Source organism: Poromitra crassiceps, assembly GCF_964638095.1.
Source record: "Poromitra crassiceps genome assembly, chromosome: 20".
Classification (NCBI taxonomy): domain Eukaryota; kingdom Metazoa; phylum Chordata; class Actinopteri; order Beryciformes; family Melamphaidae; genus Poromitra; species Poromitra crassiceps.
In genome coordinates this window covers 7,852,985-7,873,619 of record NC_139637.1, presented here as the reverse complement: position 1 = coordinate 7,873,619, position 20,635 = coordinate 7,852,985, and the positions used below count along the sequence as shown (strand labels likewise).

Sequence of the window (20,635 nt, the reverse complement as noted above, 5' to 3'; positions counted from 1 at the left end):
GTCTTCCCCATTCACTTCAATAGAACTGGCCCCAATGCAAAATTCAAACAGATCAGTAACATGACAATAAAAGTCTAAATTACTAGGCTGCCTTTTGTCATTGTGTTTTATCTGCAGACTAAGCGGTTCAGTTCAATAAAAGCCTTTATTTTTTTGTATTGTTTAATTGAGTGATACTTTACTTACTAAAACAATCATATATATATTATATCAAAGTGCTCTTTGTTTTGTGTTCACAGTAGTGATGTCAGTTAGATTTGGTTAGGTCAGAGCTATGGAATAGTCTTTTAAGTCATCCATCTTTGCTCAACACATCTGTCTTTTGTCACCCCAGGTGTGCATAAAATACAGGTTAAGAACTTATTTCTTTAATACAAAGATGTGAAATAATTTTGGGTTATTGTATCCGTTATCGGCCAGGAGAAGCAGATATTTATCGGTTATCGTATCGGCTGAAAAAAATCCATATCGTGCATCCCTAATTTACAGTGGATTTCACTGTGTGTGTGTGTGTGTGTGTGTGTGTGTGTGTGTGTGTGTGTGTGTGTGTGTGTGTGTGTGTGTGTGTGTGTGCGTGCGTGCGCATGCATCTGTGTGTGTGTGGGTGTGTGTGTGTATGTGCGTGCGTGCGTGCGTGCGTGCGTGTGTGCGTGTGTGACATTATATGACCTAATACTTCATGTGTTCTCCAGAGTCCACCAGGAGAGGTCAGAGGTTCCCAGTGGTCAGTCTGTCCAGGAGCTTCAAACAGACCTAGACTCCATATTTATGGTGTGTAAATGTACAACACATTTTACTGCAGCTACTGAATTACAAAACAACTACTCTGGTCTGTTGTTGTTGTTGTTGTTGTTTCTCCTCTAGTCTCTCCCAAGACTCAAATATTGCGTTGAATCGCTGCGCTCTGCATACTACACAAATGAGTCTGTGCCACTTCACAGCCACTGCTGGGGTTTGAGGGCGGGTCTAGGCGGGTTGAAATTGAATGAGTGACAGGTCATATGACCAATGAGAGAGCGGTTCGAAAAATGGGCTGCGCCTCCCATGCAGAGCCATGTAGATATAAGAGTCCCGACATCTCCATTCACTCCAATGGACCAGTTTTTTACTCTCAAGAGTTCCAGGAATTAAGGTCCTGGATTAAGCAGCACTGCCGAGTTGCAGCAAAATAGACAGTTTGTGTTGTACTCTGAAAGGGTTTTCCCCCCCTTGAATCAAATTGTACATTATCAGCTTTATTTTAGCATGCAAAAGTAGTGCGAGACCCATTCCTGGCTGTTCATTGGCTAATGAGTCTCACATTTTGATCCTCCGCTGACGCCACTCTCTCTCTAGAGGACACTACTACCGTGTCGTCTGATCGCAGATTGCAAAGTCGTTACTGAGTGGTGGAGACTGAATCCACCACTGGCCAATCACTGGCCAAGTGAACGGTTCACTTCCGTCCCCAGCTGGCTGAAGGGAGTGTCCCAGACCCAGAGAGAGATCTGCAGCATGCAGTAACGTAGTGTATCAGCGTAACAACTCTCATGGGTCTGGCGTTGAGACTATTTCTCCCCAAACCCTGTTCCATCAGGAGGTCTTTTGCCTACTTCCTGGTCATTATTGTAGATAAGAATTTGTTCTTAACTAACTTCTTGCCTGGTAAAATAAAGATTGTTGGTTTTATGAGGTCTTCAAGCTGCACTCTTTAGACCAGTGGATCTGATGTTATTACAGTATTATTATTATTTTTCAGAATGTTTAATTCAAATGTTATTCTGTTGCAGCTGCTTGAGGAGAACATTGTCACTTTTGTGAAGAAGGAGCTGAAGAGAGTCCAGCTGGTTCTGAGTCCAGATTACCCAGAATGCTTAGAGAGTCCGAGGGAGGAGGAGGAGGCTTTTCTAAACATCACACTGCTCTTCCTGAGGAGAATGAAGCAGGAGGAGCTGGCTGACTCTCTGCAGAGCAGTAAGAGGCTTTAACAGCTTTAACATGATGGAGGGAGGAAGTGGTGGCAAAATGGGAGATATATGATTAGTTAAATATAGACGTTTCTCAAGAAAGATTGATTCAATTCCAGATTGCAAAATAATATTCACAATCCTCATGAATCATCAGCTAAACTCATTGATTTATTCATGTGGGTGTATAATGCTGAACACAGTATTATTTAAGAACAAATGCCACCACAGATGCATTTCACATTGGGTAGCACACACAGTCAGGACCTGTTTGTCCACCAGTGATGAGCAGAATAGATGCCATGTGGTTAGGAAAAGTATGCATTCACATATTAATATTTACACTTCTCATATTTACAGCAACATCCACTGATTGATGTAATTTGTCCTTTCAGAAACTCTTGCTGGAGTGTGCCAACGTAATCACAAATCCAGTCTGAAGGAGAAGTTCCAGTGTCTGTTTGAGGGGATTGCTAAAGCAGGAAACCCAACACTTCTGAATCAGACCTACACAGAGCATTACCTCACAGAGGGAGGGAGTGGAGATGTCAATGATGAACATGAGGTGAGACAGATTGAAGCAGCATCCAGGAAACCAGTGAGACCGGAAACAATAATCAAAAGTGAAGACATCTTTAAACCCTTACCTGGAAGAGATGAACCAACCAGAACATTGATGACAAAGGGAGTGGCTGGCATTGGGAAAACAGTCTTAACACAGAAGTTCACTCTGGACTGGGCTGAAGACAAAGCCAACCAGGATATACAGTTCACATTTCCATTCACTTTCCGAGAGCTGAATCTGCTGAAAGGGAAAAAGTACAGTTTGGTGAAACTTCTTCATCACTTCTTTCCTGAGACCAAAGGAATCTTCAGATTTGACAAGTTCCAAGTTGTGTTCATCTTTGACGGTGTGGATGAGTGTCGACTTCCTCTGGACTTCCAGAACAACAGGATTGTGACTGATGTTACAGAGTCAACCTCGGTGGACGTGCTGCTGACAAACCTTATCAAGGGGAAACTGCTTCCCGCTGCTCGCCTCTGGATGACCACACGACCGGCAGCAGCCAAGCAGATCCCTCCTGAGTGCATTGACATGGTGACAGAGGTGAGAGGCTTCACTGACTCACAGAAGGATGAGTACTTCAGTAAGAGATTCATAGATAAGGAGCAGGCCAGCAGAATCATTTCCCACATCAAGACTTCACGAACCCTCCACATCATGTGCCACATACCAGTGTTTTGTTGGATCACTGCTACAGTTCTGGAGCTTGTGTTGAAAACCAGAGAGAGAAGAGACATGCCCAAGACCCTGACTGAGATGTACATCCACTTCCTGCTGGTTCAGTCCAAACAGGCAGATGTCAAGTATCATGGGAGTGCTGAAACAGATCCAATCTGGAATACAGAGAACAGGAAGATGATTCTCTCTCTGGGAAAACTGGCTTTTAAGGAGCTAGAGAGAGGCAACCTAATCTTCTATGAAGCCGACCTGAGAAAGTGTGGCATTGATATCAGAGCAGCCTCAGTGTACTCAGGAGTGTTCACACAGATCTTTAAAGAGGAGCGTGGGCTGAACGAGGACACTGTGTTCTGCTTTGTCCATCTGAGCATTCAGGAGTTTCTGGCTGCAGTCTATGTCTTTCTGTCCTTCATCAACACTGGTGTCAATCTACTGTCAGAAAGTCAATCAACATCCTTGTGGTCAACACTATCAAGAGACAAATCTAAACTAACACACCTCTACCAGAGTGCTGTGGACAAGGCCTTACAGAGTCCAAATGGACACCTGGACTTGTTCCTCCGCTTCCTCCTGGGTCTTTCACTAGAGACCAATCAGACTCTCCTAAGAGGCCTGCTGACACAGACAGGAAGTAGTTTGAAGACCAATCAGAAAACGGTCCAGTACATCCAGGAGAAGATCAAGGTGAATCCCTCCTCAGAGAAAAGCATCAATCTGTTCCACTGTCTGAATGAGCTGAATGACCATTCTCTAGTGGAGGAGATCCAACAGCACCTGAGTTCAGGAAGTCTCTCCAAAGCCGGACTCTCCCCTGCTCAGTGGTCAGCTCTGGTCTTCATCTTACTGTCATCAGAAAAAGAGCTTGATGTGTTTGACCTGAAGAAATACTCTGCTTCAGAGGAGGCTCTCCTGGGGCTGCTGCCGCTGGTCAAAGCCTCCAATAAATCTCTGTAGGTGCATGCATAACTTGATGTCTTCAATATGGAATACAAATGGAATATACAGAAAAAACTATTTTCAAATTTCTTGTTCATGGCTAATTCTTCCCTAGGTTGAGTGGCTGTAAGCTATCAGAGAGAGGCTGTGAAGCTCTGGCCTCAGTTCTCAGCTCCCAGTCCTCTAGTCTGCGAGAGCTGGACCTGAGTAACAACGACTTGGAAGATCCAGGTGTGAAGCTGCTCTCTGCTGGACTGGAGAGTCCACACTGTAGACTGGAGAGTCTCAGGTCAGTATCCTTTAAGCCCATGGTACACCAATCAAACCTTCTCCAACAAACACAGACAAGCACAGATGTTTGTTTGGTGCCCCGTTGCTGGCTGTCGTTGTTTGGAATTGTTTGGAGATGTTTGGTCAGATTCAACATGTTCAATCCTTTATATAGGTCTTCACAGGTCTACTCGGGTATTACACATGATGATAGAATAGATAGTGATAGAATCGGACCCGACCCGGACCCTAATTGATCATAATAAATATGGACCCGGACCCGTACGGGTCTTGGGTCGGGTCCCAGGTCCTAGGATCCGAGTAGCCCCGTGAAGACCTCTATAAAGGATTAAACATGTTGATCAGCGCTGATCACGAGAGAAACATATGAAAACACACAGCACGTGCAGAGGAGGCTCTCCTGGGGCTGCTGCCGCTGGTCAAAGCCTCCAATAAATCTCTGTAGGTGCATGCATAACTTGATGTCTTCAATATGAAATGGAATATACAGAAAAAACTATTTTCAAATTTCTTGTTCATGGCTAATTCTTCCCCAGGTTGAGTGGCTGTAAGCTATCAGAGAGAGGCTGTGAAGCTCTGGCCTCAGTTCTCAGCTCCCAGTCCTCTAGTCTGCGAGAGCTGGACCTGAGTAACAACGACTTGGAAGATCCAGGTGTGAAGCTACTCTCTGCTGGACTGGAGAGTCCACACTGTAGACTGGAGAGTCTCAGGTCAGTATCCTTTAAGCCCATGGTACACCAATCAGACCTTCTCCAACAAACACAGACAAGCACAGATGTTTGTTTGGTGCCCCGTTGCTGGCTGTCGTTGTTTGGAATTGTTTGGAGATGTTTGGTCAGATTCAACATGTTCAATCCTTTATATAGGTCTTCACAGGTCTACTCGGGTATTACACATGATGATAGTGATAGAATCGGACCCGACCCGGACCCTAATTGATCATAATAAATATGGACCCGGACGGGTCTTGGGTCGGGTCCCAGGTCCTAGGATCCGAGTAGCCCCGTGAAGACCTCTATAAAGGATTAAACATGTTGATCAGCGCTGATCACGAGAGAAACATATGAAAACACACAGCACGTGCAGAGGAGGCTCTCCTGGGGCTGCTGCCGCTGGTCAAAGCCTCCAATAAATATCTGTAGGTGCATGCATAACTTGATGTCTTCAATATGAAATGCAATATACAGAAAAAACTATTTTCAAATTTCTTGTTCATGGCTAATTCTTCCCCAGGTTGAGTGGCTGTAAGCTGTCAAAGAAAAGCTGTGAAGCTCTGGCCTCAGTTCTCAGCTCCCAGTCCTCTAGTCTGCGAGAGCTGGACCTGAGTAACAACGACTTGGAAGATCCAGGTGTGAAGCTGCTCTCTGCTGGACTGGAGAGTCCACACTGTAGACTGGAGAGTCTCAGGTCAGTATCCCTTAAGCCCATGGTACACCAATCAAACCTTCTCCAACAAACACAGACAAGCACAGATGTTTGTTTGGTGCCCCGTTGCTGGCTGTCGTTGTTTGGAATTGTTTGGAGATGTTTGGTCAGATTCAACATGTTCAATCCTTTATAGAGGTCTTCACAGGTCTACTCGGGTATTACACATAATGATAGAATAGATAGTGATAGAATCGGACCCGACCCGGACTCTAATTGATCATAATAAATATGGACCCGGACCCGTACGGGTCTTGGGTCGGGTCCCAGGTCCTAGGATCCGAGTAGCCCCGTGAAGACCTCTATAAAGGATTGAACATGTTGATCAGCGCTGATCACGAGAGAAACATATGAAAACACACAGCACGTGCAGAGGAGGCTCTCCTGGGGCTGCTGCCGCTGGTCAAAGCCTCCAATAAATATCTGTAGGTGCATGCATAACTTGATGTCTTCAATATGAAATGCAATATACAGAAAAAACTATTTTCAAATTTCTTGTTCATGGCTAATTCTTCCCCAGGTTGAGTGGCTGTAAGCTGTCAAAGAGAAGCTGTGAAGCTCTGGCCTCAGTTCTCAGCTCCCAGTCCTCTAGTCTGCGAGAGCTGGACCTGAGTAACAACGACTTGGAAGATCCAGGTGTGAAGCTGCTCTCTGCTGGACTGGAGAGTCCACACTGTAGACTGGAGAGTCTCAGGTCAGTATCCCTTAAGCCCATGGTACACCAATCAAACCTTCTCCAACAAACACAGACAAGCACAGATGTTTGTTTGGTGCCCCTTTGCTGGCTGTCGTTGTTTGGAATTGTTTGGAGATGTTTGGTCAGATTCAACATGTTCAATCCTTTATAGAGGTCTTCACAGGTCTACTCGGGTATTACACATAATGATAGAATAGATAGCGATAGAATCGGACCCGACCCGGACCCTAATTGATCATAATAAATATGGACCCGGACCCGTACGGGTCTCGGGTCGGGTCCCAGGTCCTAGGATCCAAGTAGCCCCGTGAAGACCTCTATAAAGGATTGAACATGTTGATCAGCGCTGATCACGAGAGAAACGTATGAAAACACACAGCGCGCACAGAGGAGGCTCTCCTGGGGCTGCTGCCGCTGGTCAAAGCCTCCAATAAATCTCTGTAGGTGCATGCATAACTTGATGTCTTCAATATGAAATGCAATATACAGAAAAAACTACTTTCAAATTTCTTGTTCATGGCTAATTCTTCCCCAGGTTGAGTGGCTGTAAGCTGTCAAAGAGAAGCTGTGAAGCTCTGGCCTCAGTTCTCAGCTCCCAGTCCTCTAGTCTGCGAGAGCTGGACCTGAGTAACAACGACTTGCAAGATCCAGGTGTGAAGCCGCTCTCTGCTGAACTGGAGAGTCCACACTGTAGACTGGAGAGTCTCAGGTCAGTATCCCTTAAGCCCATGGTACACCAATCAAACCTCCAACAAACACAGACAAACACAGATGTTTGTTTGCTGTCCCGTTGCTGGCTGTCGTTGTTTGGAATTGTTTGGAGATGTTTGGTCAGATTCAACATGTTCAATCCTTTATAGAGGTCTTCACAGGTCTACTCGGGTATTACACATAATGATAGAATAGATAGCGATAGAATCGGACCCGACCCGGACCCTAATTGATCATAATAAATATGGACCCGGACCCGTACGGGTCTCGGGTCGGGTCCCAGGTCCTAGGATCCGAGTAGCCCCGTGAAGACCTCTATAAAGGATGAACATGTTGATCAGCGCTGATCACGAGAGAAACGTATGAAAACACAGCGCGCGCAGAGGAGGCTCTCCTGGGGCTGCTGCCGCTGGTCAAAGCCTCCAATAAATCTCTAGGTGCATGCATAACTTGATGTCTTCAATATGAAATGCAATATACAGAAAAAACTATTTTCAAATTTCTTGGTCATGGCTAATTCTTCCCCAGGTTGAGTGACTGTAAGCTGTCAAAGAGAAGCTGTGAAGCTCTGGCCTTAGTTCTCAGCTCCCAGTCCTCTAGTCTGCGAGAGCTGGACCTGAGTAACAACGACTTGGACGATCCAGGTGTGAAGCTGCTCTCTGCTGGACTGGAGAGTCCACACTGTAGACTGGAGAGTCTCAGGTCAGTATCCCTTAAGCCCATGGTACACCAATCAAACCTTCTCCGACAAACACAGATGTTTGTTTGGTGCCCCGTTGCTGGCTGTCGTTGTTTGGAATTGTTTGGAGATGTTTGGTCAGATTCAACATGTTCAATCCTTTATAGAGGTCTTCACAGGTCTATTCGGGTATTACACATAACGATAGAATAGATAGGGATAGAATCGGACCCGACCCGGACCCTAATTGATCATAATAAATATGGACCCGGACCCGTACGGGTCTCGGGTCGGGTCCCAGGTCCTAGGATCCGAGTAGCCCCGTGAAGACCTCTATAAAGGATTGAACATGTTGATCAGCGCTGATCACGAGAGAAACGTATGAAAACACAGCACGCGCAGAGGAGGCTCTCCTGGGGCTGCTGCCGCTGGTCAAAGCCTCCAATAAATCTCTGTAGGTGCATGCATAAGAGAGGAGAGAGAGGAGAGGAGAGGAGAGGGGAGGAGGAGAGAAGAAGAGGAGGGGAGAGGGGGAGAGGAGGGGAGAGGAGAGGAGAGGAGAGGAGAGGGGGAGAGAAGAGGAGGGGAGAGGGGAGAGGAGAGGAGGAGAGAAGAGGGGAGGGGAGAGAAGAGGGGAGGGGGGGAGAAGAGCAGAGGAGGGGAGAGAAGAGGAGGGGAGACGGGGAGAGGAGGGGAGAGGGAAGAGAGGAGAGGAGGAGAGAATAAGAGGAGGGGGGAGGGGGAGAGGAGAAGAAAGGAGGGGAGAGGGGGAGGAGAGAAGAAGAGGAGGGGAGAGGGGGAGAGGAGAAGAGGAGAGGAGAGGAGAGGGGGAGAGGAGGAGAGGAGAGGAGGGGGGAGGGGGAGAGGAGGAGAGGAGAGGAGAGGAGAGGAGAGGAGGAGAGCACCGCCAGCGGCACCACCCCGCTGGGCACAGACACCCAGGCCAGCCACCCCAACCCCCAGACTATCACCACCCAGGCTAAGTGCCCCTCTGCTGGGCAGACACCCAGGGCAGCCACTCCCACCACCACGCTGCCACCACCCGCCCTGCCCCTCACCCTGCCCGGGTCCCACACCCCCGGCTGAGACCCCCCTCCAGAACCCCGCGCACCAGGCGGACCCGGTGCATGGTGCGACGCAGTAAACAAACTCATGTTTCCCTCGTCACCAGTCATGCTGGACATCAGTACAAGTGTGAGATCTGTGGTGAGATATTTCGTTTTAACCTTTAAATAAGTCCATTTACTAGAGAGTAAATTGTAACAGAGTTTATTTACAAAAACAAAAGTCCACACACGGATCCGGATCACTCTCATTCCCGCAAATATGTAACGTAGCCTACGTAAATACAGTGTTGTGTAGTGGACAGGTCCGCCCATAAGGGGCGGTAAAGGGGTAAGCTTCCAGGGGCGTCGCCACTAGGGGGGGGCGCTGGAGCCAGGCATTTTTTTTTTTTTTTTACACTAAAATATATCTCCCATCCTGAAAATGCGGCAACTAATTTATTTTTTGCAAGGAGTCGAACAAATACACAAAACACAGCAGCAGTAACAAGGCATGCTTGGGCAGGAGTGCTCCTGTGGAAAATAGTGCCATTCTGATGTAATCCCCCATCCGACCAGTGCAGTGAGAGGCAGCAATGTGCCGCAAGGCATCTAGTCTGCCGGAAAGCCAAAAGAAGAAGAAGAAGAACAAGGCAGGCTTGGGGCGGACCATTTTGCTTGGGGCAGCAGCGCAGGGACCATTTATGGTGTAACACACAACACAGACAGGTGATAGCAAACAAAACAAGACCGGTGATGGCAAAACTCCAGGAGCAAAACAAAAGTCAGGATGCCAAAATCGCAAGGCATAAAAAAAAGCGGGAGCAGGCAAGGGCTTTAGACCCAAATAATAATCTGTTAACAAACTTTTTTCAGTCAGCTCCGAAAGCTGCAGCGTTGATATGAGTAAAGCGCGTATGGGGGGGGGGGGGGGGGGGGGCATAGTGGCTGGACCCTTCCAGGGGCACTGCCATCTCTCTGGGCGGCCCTGGTAGTGGAAGCGATCTTCTTGCTCTATTATGACCAGAATGGGTGTTGTTCAAACTGAACATTTATTTCTTCAACATGCTGCAGCAGAAAGGGAGATAAACAGCGGACACTATTTTCATAGTTAAGCTATGAAGTAGCCTACTTCCCCCCGCAGCATCGTGACATTGAATGAAAGTATAGGCTATAATTAGGCCTATCTTTACATTTAAACATATACATAGCAAAAATAAAAAATAGAAATAGAAGTAGACTATGTCAGTGTTTTCCCCTGAATAGCTGAGAAAGTGGACACTGTCAATACTTAGCACTGTGAAGCTGATACAATTCAGGTGGCGGTAATGCAACATTTAAGGATGCCAACCGCCATAAAACACAGAAGAAGAAGCTGAGAAAAAGGAAGTGCTGTGGGGTTGCAGCTGGTGAAAACCGTCTATACATTGACAATAAACTGGACTGGGCTAAGAACACTGAAGCACTCTACAAGAAGGGGCAAAGCCGTCTCTACTTCCTGAGACGGCTGAGGTCCTTCAACGTCTGCCGGACCATGCTGAGGATGTTCTATGAGTCGGTGGTGGCCAGTGCCTTCCTGTATGCTATCATGTGCTCGGGCAGCAGGCTGAAGGCAGCGGACGCCAACAGACTGAACAAACTGATCCGTAAGGCCAGGGACATTGTGGGGCTGGAGCTGAGCTCTCTGACAGCGGTGTCGGAGAAGAGAACGCTGACCAGGCTACACTCCATCATGAACAATGACTCTCACCCACTCCACGGCGTGCTGGTCAAACACAGGAGCACGTTCAGTGAGAGGCTGATCCCACTCAGATGCACCACAGAGAGGCACAGGAAATAATTCCTGCCTGTGAAGTAGCCGGCGTCCCGTGTTGTGCACAACCACGCTCTGACGTATGTGTGCGCATCTGCGTGACAGGTCTACCTGAGATTGTGAGGAATACTTTTTCTTTTCTTCTCTTTTTACATAGAAAACACTGCATTCTGGCGGGCAATGATCTAACGCAGTAATGCAGCCTTTCTTGGATTAGTAACTGTAATATAATTACTGTTTTGGAAATTGTAACGCCTTATATTACTTTGTTATTGAAAAAGTAAGTAATTACAGTAACATGCCCAACACTGTTTATATTTCATCGCGTGGTGAGTACACAAGTCAAAACATGTACATGTGAGTGTTTCTGGCGCTGTTAGAATTTGTATTTTGGGTGACTGAACGGCGATACCATAAGCCGCTTTCAGACATGCCTTGGAATTCGGGAGTTACAGTATCTAGAGGCTAGAGGGCATCCGGATGGCGGTGTATGTATGTATGAACACATTTTGGTGAGCTATGCGCGCTCCCACGACCCTCCTACTATCCGGAGGTAAGACAACCTCGAGCCCTTGTATCAGGGACGGATTGTCCCACCCCCCCCTCCCCCCCCAAGAGCTCGGTGAAGTAGCCAGCTCAGTGAGTGCATGAGGAGAGGGAGAGAGACAGAAAGCCAGCGTGGCAGATTATTATTATACTGTATGTGAATGAGCGAGCAAAAACAACATCATGCCGTTTCAGTTTTTCCAAATGAAGCTCGAACCTGCTCCGTGTGTGTCAGCCAACAGGCTACATGTTGCTGGATTGAAATGCTCATGGCTTTGATCTTATTTCATTTCTGCATAGCTTCGCACAGCACACACATTTAATTAGCATTTTTGGACGCGAGGGTCGTCCTGCTTCCCAGTATTGGACATCGCTAGGTAGGGTATCTGGATATGGTTGCGTTCATGCCTTTGATTTAATGTTTACACAGCATTTGTGAAGATTCACGTGTAGAACCGCAAATTCCAAGTAGCGTCAAGTCAGGCAGTATAAATGGAAACTTCAGGGTATAACCTTCGCAATAATAGCAATTAAATTAAGTAAATGCACGTGTAATGTTTTTTTGTGTGTGTTATCCAAAAGATACAGAACAGAGATAAACTGGAAGAATATCTGCTCCCTTCGAAAAGTCAATTTTAACCCGTAGTGAGTCGACCGTTCGGATTTCTTGTTACTAAGCAATACAACATTGATTTTATTTTTAAGGTAAAAACGTCTAGCTTCCTGTATTCTGTATAATTCTATTGGGGTTGACGCATTTTAGGACTGAACATAGCAAAGACCTGTTTTATTTTTAGCGCTTGAGACTCGAGGAAATAGATGCATCTGGGCGTGAGTTGTAGGGTTGTTTAATTAATTACTAACGTTATGCGCAAACGATTATATGCCGTGAACGTTAGCAGTTATCGCCCATTATCTATTTTTAGCAACTTGTTTTCAGACTTTGCATGTCATGATAGTTTGTTGAATGTCAATGCGATTCACTTAACACATTCACTGCCAGCCGTTTTTCAATACTGTAGTTAGCTTCTGCCAGAGGTTTTTTTTGAGGATTCTGGCTCATCTTTCAAGAGCCGAGGATTCGTTTCTGTTAGGATTTTGTGAACACACAATATCTCAAAAGAACTAATAGAATGTGTGCTTTCTCTGTCTAAAAGAGTTAGTTTGTAGAGTTAGTAGTTATGTAAGCATTAGCAGTTGAATACAGCATGGTTTCAGCGTCTGAAAATTTATTCAGAGATAAACGGCTTTTTGTGAAATTCGATAGAACAGTCACTTTAACCATTCATTTTTGGCATCAGTAAGACGTCAGACATCTAAACAATAGTTTTGAACAGTAATTTCCTCCATAACAGCAGGAAACACCCCTCTCTTTCAAACTCCTCCCTCCGTGTGTGTCTTCTTGGCTGCAGCGGCCGTGTCACAAGCTCGTTTCTGTTGCTGCTGTAACCTCGCGTCACCAGTCTCACTGCTTTGCTGCTGCTGTGCCTGTCTGCTGGCGGCACAGCAGCTTCATCAAAGCTCTCAGAACCCCGTGCGTGTTTCAAAGTGTGTTCCACCCGTAATCTATTATGCAAATTTGCAAAACCCCACCGCCAGCTCCCAAGCGCGAAAGCGTTTTCGCCAATCCATTTTCATGAGAATGGCTTCCTCACTTTTTGCTTGCCTTCCTCTAGAATGGAGAGCACTGTCGCCACTTAGTGGGTCGGTGGAATGGGTTGTACACGTTCGGTAGCTCAAATATTTTTATAGGAGACGTGGGGGGCATTGATCCACGTAGCACCGTCAAAAAAAATTTTTTTTTTTTTGACGTCTCAACTCGTCGTTGGCAGTGAACCGTTGGATTTTTTTTGACGAGTCAACTCGCCATTGGCAGTGAACGTGTTAAAGCAGCTACGAGCAAGATTTTCAATTGTTATTAAACAGTCTGAATGTAATATTGATGCATCACATCTTACCCTATAATAGTAGCTGAGACCAAAGCCTTGTGAATCGGAGATTGCTCTCTTGATGATTATAGAGTCTGTGTCTGGCTTCCGGCGGGCCGGATAGACCAGGAAGTGAAATGAAACGTTTTACGGCAGCTGCCTGCCTTCAACCGTTTCGCTCTTCCTAGCAACATACCATAAACAAGGAGAACGCCATGCTCGCTATATCCAGGGGCTTGCTACTCTCGCGAACATCTCTCGTTATATTCTAACAGTTTGTTTGGAAGTAATTTTGTTATTTTGTGGTTATGGCCGAAGTGGCTGCCGCAAACCGTTTCATTTCACTTCCTGATCTGCCCCGGCCGCAGACAGACTAGTCATCAAGACAACACTGGCCGATTCACTCGGTGTTCAAGCGAGACTACTCTGCGTTGGTCTCGTCTACTATTAGAGGTAAGATGTGAGGCATCGATATTAAAATTAGACTGTTTAATAACAATCGAAAACCTTGCTCGTAGCTGCTTTAAGGCTATGCTCAGACAGTGAAGTACAGCTGTGTGGTCATCAGTTTTCACAACTCCCCATTGTGTGGTCATGTCCAAATTCCCCCCACCCCTGCCCCCTCTCTACTTTACACCCTACTTTACATGCTCCACATGTATGAAAGCAACATGCCTCATGTCTGAAAGGGTACACTTCACATATCCCCCGGGTCAGGCTCAGGGCAAGGGAATTGGAGGAATAACACTCCAACCTGACAGGAGGAACTAAATACAGTACCAGCTACAATTGTGCAGCCTACACATTTGAGGCCATAGAGACCTCCCAGGAAGCTACAGGATGAGGAACCAAATAAATTTAACTGAGCAAAATATCTCAATAACAAAAAACAATGTCTGACTCAGAGAAATGGAGAGAAATCAATATCATCATTCAAACCAGGGAAGGTGGTTGATTTTAGGGTTACAATCCAAAAAGTTTCTCTTTGGAGGAGATGTTTGAGTCTATCCCCTCCTCTGGCAGATTTGGGGATGACTTCTATTGTCATGAAATGCCATGCATTTCAGTGTTGGGCCTCTACCCTGATGAAGGCTCTCTGTAGCTGAACGCGTTGGTCTGTTTAATTGTGTAAGATTTAGCCATGCCACAATAAAGGCTTTTTAACTTTTCTACCTGAAACAGAGTGGCCTTGGATTTTTCAAGTTTTTCCTGTACTCTACTCCATTTTTTGACTTTTACAAGGATCCAACTTGAACTTTTTCTCATGCTTCTCTCCACCCTCACCAAAGAGCACCTGTTTCAGTGATTTTACTAAGGACCCACGCAGCGCTTCCTCATCCCTTCTGTTAAATAAGGTTTGACTGAGCTCCAGCTAAATTGTCAAGTATTGCAGTCTGCTTGCCACCCAGGCACTTACTATATGTAGCCTACTTAATTTATATGATATAAATGTAACCAAACAGGTCGGCTTTGTGCACACAGGATAAGTAGGTTAATGTTTTTGGGGAGAGAGATCCTTTATTGATTTGTTTGGGAAGAGGGTTTACTCTGACCACATTTGAGAACTGAACTGAATTGAAGAAACTGAATTTCTACCTTTTGCTGTACAGTACCTCCAATACACTGGATATTGGGTTTGCATTCTCACTCTGATTATGTAAGGGTTAATGCACGACGAGGTGTCCATTATCAGAAATTATTGGACGACGTGGAGATGTAAACCGTCCGAGGTGAAGCCGCGAAGTCCAATAATTTCCGATAATGGACACCTCGAAGTGCATTAACCCGCTTATACCATGGTCACTTGGCAAAGAAACAAAACAAAACAACAACATTTATATTTCTATGCATTTTGCAATCAAAATCTAGTTTTCATAACCTTGAATATGAGTTGAGAACCGGCGAGACAAAATAGTCCCCTCAGCTGCTCAAGATTAGGCTATCATTGGATAAAATGGCCGCTTAGTGCCTGCACCTGGCGCAATTCTAGAGTCAAGCTAACTAATAATTTAGCCAATTGTATGTAACATATGAAATAAAAGCAAACGGCAATGTCTAAGAATGCAACGCCATGTAACTGGCTCGTTAATTCTCGCATTCAAGGGAATTACATTAACGTCTGCGGGTCTTATATATGTAAATGGCTGGCGCTGCGCTCGGAGGAGACTGAAAACCATCAGCTTTCTATGTTGGAGTCCAGGTATGTTTTGTGCAAGGACGTCTCTCAGTGTGTTGCTGTTAACTGCCAATTTCGTTGTTTTCTTTTTGTTGATCTTGTCTTTTTCCTCTTCAACTTGACTTGGTATCAGTGATAGAGGCAGCGGGCGCTCTCCCAGAGCGCCTGGCTGCTGCTTGCTGCAAGTTGTAAACAGAGGGTTTGACAGCTGAGAGCCCGGCTTCTGTCAGCTGACCAGAACAAAAATCTGATTTCTAAATAGCCGTTATTTATTATACACCTATAAAAGTGCCATATTAAGGGTTAACGGTGGTAACGGCTCTGTCGTGGTCGTAATCCTGGCACATTGATATGAACGGTGAACAGACCATTTAGCTAGGTGTACTGTACATTATCACTGTACATTATCACAAATTAATGGACACCTTGCAGCCAATCAGAATCGAGTATTCACCCAGACCATGGTATAATGCTTGTAAACATTCTGCTTGGTGGTTCAAAAAGTGGCCCCCGGTCAAAGCAAGTTGAGTATCCATTTACATTACATTACTTTTATTTATTTTATTTATTCGTTTATTGAACAGGGACAAATGCATTGAACTTTATTTCATATGACCTACAAAACAGATGTCATGCATACAGGTTTCTAGCCGAGGCTAATTTGCAACCCTTGTCCCTGCTTATGCCTTTACTATTAAAACAAAAGTTCAAGAGAAAAATTAACACAGTACCAAAACGTTAAAAACGAACCATATAAAACAGAACAAAATAAAGACAAAAACAAAAAGCAAAAACACAAAACAGATAAGGACAGAAAACTAAAATAGTACAATACTAAAAGTCAATGTTCACCGGCTTGTTTCAGTTTCAGCCATTGTTTTGCTTGTGTGTTAAATACGGTGAATTCTGTCAATCTTTTTATTTCAGGTGGTAATGTGTTCCATAATTTGGTACCTATTACCGAGAAGGATGACTGTTCTGCGTTTCGCTGTTCTACAGTTCCCGCTTGCTGCACCCCTAGTTCTAATACCACCGTCTTGTTTGTTTATTAACTGGCAAAGTATCTCTGGAGAAAGGCTGTTCACACATTTAAAAATAAGTTTTAAAAATGAGAAGCCGACAAAACTGTCGGCATACATTATGTAATTTGGCAGACGCTTTTATCCAAAGCGACTTACAATAACACATTTTTGTCAGCAATAGAGCAGTCAACTATGCAACACAGTCTATGACAACTACAACTTCTGAAGGAATAGTGGTAAAGTTAAGTTAGTGAGTAGTTAGTAAGGTTTTTTTTGGGCGAGAGAGAGAAAGAAGTTAGTTTCAAGAAGGGCACAGATGGAGCCTGAAAAGGTGTGTCTTTAGTCTTTTCCGAAAGATCGAGAGTGATTCAGAAGGTGGAAGCTCGTTCCAACATTGAGGTGCCAGGGACGGGAAGAGTCGCGAACGGGATGAGCGACTTTTGAGGAGGGGCGAGGCGACCTGCACTGGTGGAGGAGCGGAGGGAAGGGTGAGAGATTTGGAGCCTGACCATAGATTGTAAGTACAGAGGGGCTGTCTGGTGTACTGCCCTGTAGGCCAGAACCAGTGTTTTGAATTTAATGCGTGCCGAGATGGGAAGCCAGTGAAGGTCCCGGAAGAGGGGAGTGACATGAGAGAATTTTAGGTTGGTTGAAAACCAGATGGGCTGCAGCGTTCTGAATGAGCTGAAGCGAACGGATGTCAGCGGCAGGAAGGCCGGCCAGAAGCACGTTAGTCCAGGCGGGAGATGATACTGGACCAGGAGTTGTGTCGCTTCCCTGGTGGGAAACGGGCGGATTTTGCGGATGTTGTACAGGGAGAACCTACAGGAGCGTGCTTTCGCAGCAATGTAGGGCGAGCAAGACAGCTGGTTGTCAATGATCACCCCAAGGTTCTTAGCTGCTTGGGAGGGAAGTACAGTGGTATTTTCAATGGAGATGGAGAGGTCTGCTAGAGGGCACTCTTTCCCTGGGAGGAAGAGTAACTCAGTCTTACCTATCATTGTAGACTACAGGAGGGGGGGGGGCGCACACCCCCCAATCACCATCAACGGCACAGTGGTGGAAAGGGTGGACAGCTTCAAGTACCTGGGAGTCAATATCCACCAGGACCTGACATGGGCCGGCCACACCGCCACTGTCGTCAAAAAGGCCCAACAGCGAATACACGGACTCAAGCGCCTGAAGAAATTCGGGCTAAGGAAAGAAATCCTCAGGGACTTCTACAGAGGCACCATTGAAAGCCTGCTGACTGGCGGCTTCACCACCTGGTACGGGAACTGTACCACCATGGACCGCAGGGCGCTACGGAGAGTGAGACGCGCGGCACAGCACGTAACAGAATGTGAGTTGGCAGATCTGCATGAACTGTATAAACAGCGGTGCCTCAGGAGGTCCCTGAAGATCATCAAAGACACAAACCATCCCCACAACAGCCTGTTCTCCCTGCTACCCTCAGGGAGAAGATACAGGGTTCCGAAAGCACGCACAAATCGCTTGAGGAACAGTTTCTTCCCGCAGGCCACGAGACTCCTTAACATACACAAATAGTGTAGTAGCCGCACTGTACCGTACTGTAGCTGCTACCATTACGTATGTCTAACGTTTAATTGTATGTTTAATAAGGAATATGCTATTTGCACCTGTATGTCAAATACGCCGAATTTAAAATGCCGAGTTTAATTGTATGTTTAATAAGGAATATGTTATTTGCACCTGTATGTCAAATACGCAGAATTTAAAATGTTTAAGCACGTCTAAAGTATGCACCCGACACGTGCACCTATGTGCAGTGAATATGCCACTGTCTCTGACTTGTCTTATCACTATACTGCCTTATGCTTGTTGTGTCTCTTGTTGTTTTTGCACCCATATGCCCTGTTATATTTGTTATATTTGTACTATTTGCACTATGTTGTAAACGGAGTCCACAGCACAAGAATTTCACACGTGATACTTGTACCATGGAGTGACAATAAAAATCTTGAAATCTTGAATCAGTCGTAGTATCCCTGCTTTAGCCCATAGCACACCAATCGAACATTCCCCAACTGCCAGCATTGTTGTTGTGCTTTAACCTGATCAACAGATAACCATTTACCTCCTGCTTTACATACAGATAACTATCAGCAGACGAACACCTGTGGGTGATTTTCTCTGTCCATGTATTTTTTAAACCAGGTGTGATACCAACATTTAGCCCTTCATAGCCCCTCTGAATGACTTTCCATGAGGGCATTTCATTCTTTCCTCTCTGTGCTGCCTCAGTTGTTGAAACCTGAAAAAGTAGAAAGGACTTCTAATATTCTGTCAGACAGTGAGTAGGGAACTCTCAAACTGCAGCACATAACCACAGAGCTGACCAGCCAACTGTATGAGGTAGTAACCGTTTTGCTAGAATTTGACGGCATTATCACAACTGTTTGTGTGTGTGTGTGTGTGTGTGTGTGTGTGCAGTTTGTCAGGCTGTCTGCTTACAGAGGAAGGCTGTGCTTCTCTGGCCTCAGCTCTGAGCTCCAACCCCTCCCATCTGAGAGAGCTGGACCTGAGCTACAATCATCCAGGAGGCCCAGGAGTGGAGCTGCTCTCTGCTGGACTGGAGGATCCACACTGGAGACTGGACTCTCTCAGGTATATATTTAAAAAGCATCACCCTCCCCTATTTCCTCCAGTGACCCCTCCATAAATAACGAACGGCCCCTATTATATGGAAAACCCTTCATAGGGAAGGTTTTGTTTCTGTCCTCAAATAGAATACTCTGGTCTGACTTTGTTTGCCCCACAGTGTGGACCATGGTGGAGTCCAGTGGTTGAAACCAGGCCTGAGGAAGTGTAAGTGTTTGTCTCCTTAATAATAATGCACGACCGTCTGTCTGTATGTTCTCTGTTTATCACACATCTCCAGAGCCGTTCGTCCGATCGACTTCAAACTTGCCGAGTGTGTTTCTGAGACACTGAGAAAATGCAGTGTTGAATAGTGCAAATTAGACATGCGCAGATGTTCAATATTAATACTTTTAGACAAGATTTTAACTATAAGCACTGCCCCACTGGGATGCGCTGGCGAACAACCAGCGAGCCGGAAGCTGTGTGGCGCTGGCGGAGCTTAATAATATATGTGAAATTTGTGGACCTATAGGAGGTAAATCTGTGCATGGATTTTATTTTCTCCAGCGGATATCTTAAGGCTGCAACACACCACCAAAACTTCAAAAGACAAAGAATGCCGACTGTTGCATCACCTCACGTCTCCTGTGTCGCGGCCAAAAATGTGCACTTGCAACACACTGCAAAGACAACAGTCAACTAGTATAGCACATACGTTACTGTGACTGCATGAGACCATAGTCAAGTCAAGTTTATTTGTATAGCCCTAATTCACAAGCATGTCTCAGAGGACTTCACAGAAAATATGTCTAGCTAATTCTAGCTGACACAACAGTAGCAATTACAGTAGTAAGGAAAACACATTGAACAATCATATGATAGAGAGATATAGAAAATATAGAAATATAGAATAGAAAGGGTGCCATGCTTTAGGGTAGAATGGGTGCCATGCTTTAGAATAGTGGGGGAGGAGAGATCAGGAGAGGGAAGAGGTGGTGCAGGGGAGGGAGAGCAGGAGGAATGTGAGAGAGAGCAGGAAAGTAATGAGGTGGGGAGGGAATGGGAAATATGGGGGAGGAGAGAGCAGGGAAGGGGAGGAGGTGGGGGAGGAGCAGGGGAAGGGGAAAGAGAGAGCAGGAGAGGGGAGGAGGGAGGGAGAGCGTGGGATGTGGGGGAGGAGAGTGCAGGGAAAGGGAGAAGGTGGGGATGGAATGGGAAATGTGGGGGAGGAGAGAGGAGGGAAGGAGCAGGGGAAGGGGGAAAGATAAAGGGAATGGGTGCCATGCTTTAGAATAGTGGGGGAGGATAGTTCAGGAAAGGGAGGAGGTGGGGAGGGAGAGCAGGGGGGGAGTATGAGAGAGAGTATGAGGAGAGAACAGGGAAAGGAGGGGATGCCATGCTTTAGCATACGGCCCGCGGGCCGTATGTTGCCCATGTATGAGCTAATCTATCTCCTAACCTAAGCTATTCTAACCTACCGGCATCCCTCTACCAGTGATGGAGGGCACCGATGCCCCCCACCCCGGCCCCCGCCCCCACACACATAAGGCGTGTGAGAGAAGGCCAGGCCGGGAC

The 20,635-nt window shown here is 46.0% G+C and overlaps 2 protein-coding genes across 2 annotated transcripts in view; both read left to right on the top strand.

Annotated features, from left to right (window-relative positions):
* Positions 1-679: 679 nt before the first annotated feature.
* The window catches only part of LOC310794544 (NLR family CARD domain-containing protein 3-like), a gene marked incomplete at its 5' end in the record, with an annotated part of 243,770 nt that continues 223,814 nt past the window's right edge, over positions 680-20,635 (top strand). The window contains 2 exons of the mRNA XM_083656514.1: positions 680-707; positions 758-771. Of these exons, the coding sequence (XP_083512640.1) occupies positions 680-707; positions 758-771 (42 nt within the window). The remainder of the gene's footprint in view (positions 708-757; positions 772-20,635) is intronic.
* The window catches only part of LOC310794441 (NLR family CARD domain-containing protein 3-like), a gene marked incomplete at its 5' end in the record, with an annotated part of 32,108 nt that continues 13,002 nt past the window's right edge, over positions 1,530-20,635 (top strand). Inside the window, 7 exons of the mRNA XM_083656440.1 lie at positions 1,530-1,607; positions 1,770-1,953; positions 2,342-4,139; positions 4,241-4,307; positions 6,432-6,535; positions 7,074-7,247; positions 18,911-19,070. Of these exons, the coding sequence (XP_083512566.1) occupies positions 1,530-1,607; positions 1,770-1,953; positions 2,342-4,139; positions 4,241-4,307; positions 6,432-6,535; positions 7,074-7,247; positions 18,911-19,070 (2,565 nt within the window). The remainder of the gene's footprint in view (positions 1,608-1,769; positions 1,954-2,341; positions 4,140-4,240; positions 4,308-6,431; positions 6,536-7,073; positions 7,248-18,910; positions 19,071-20,635) is intronic.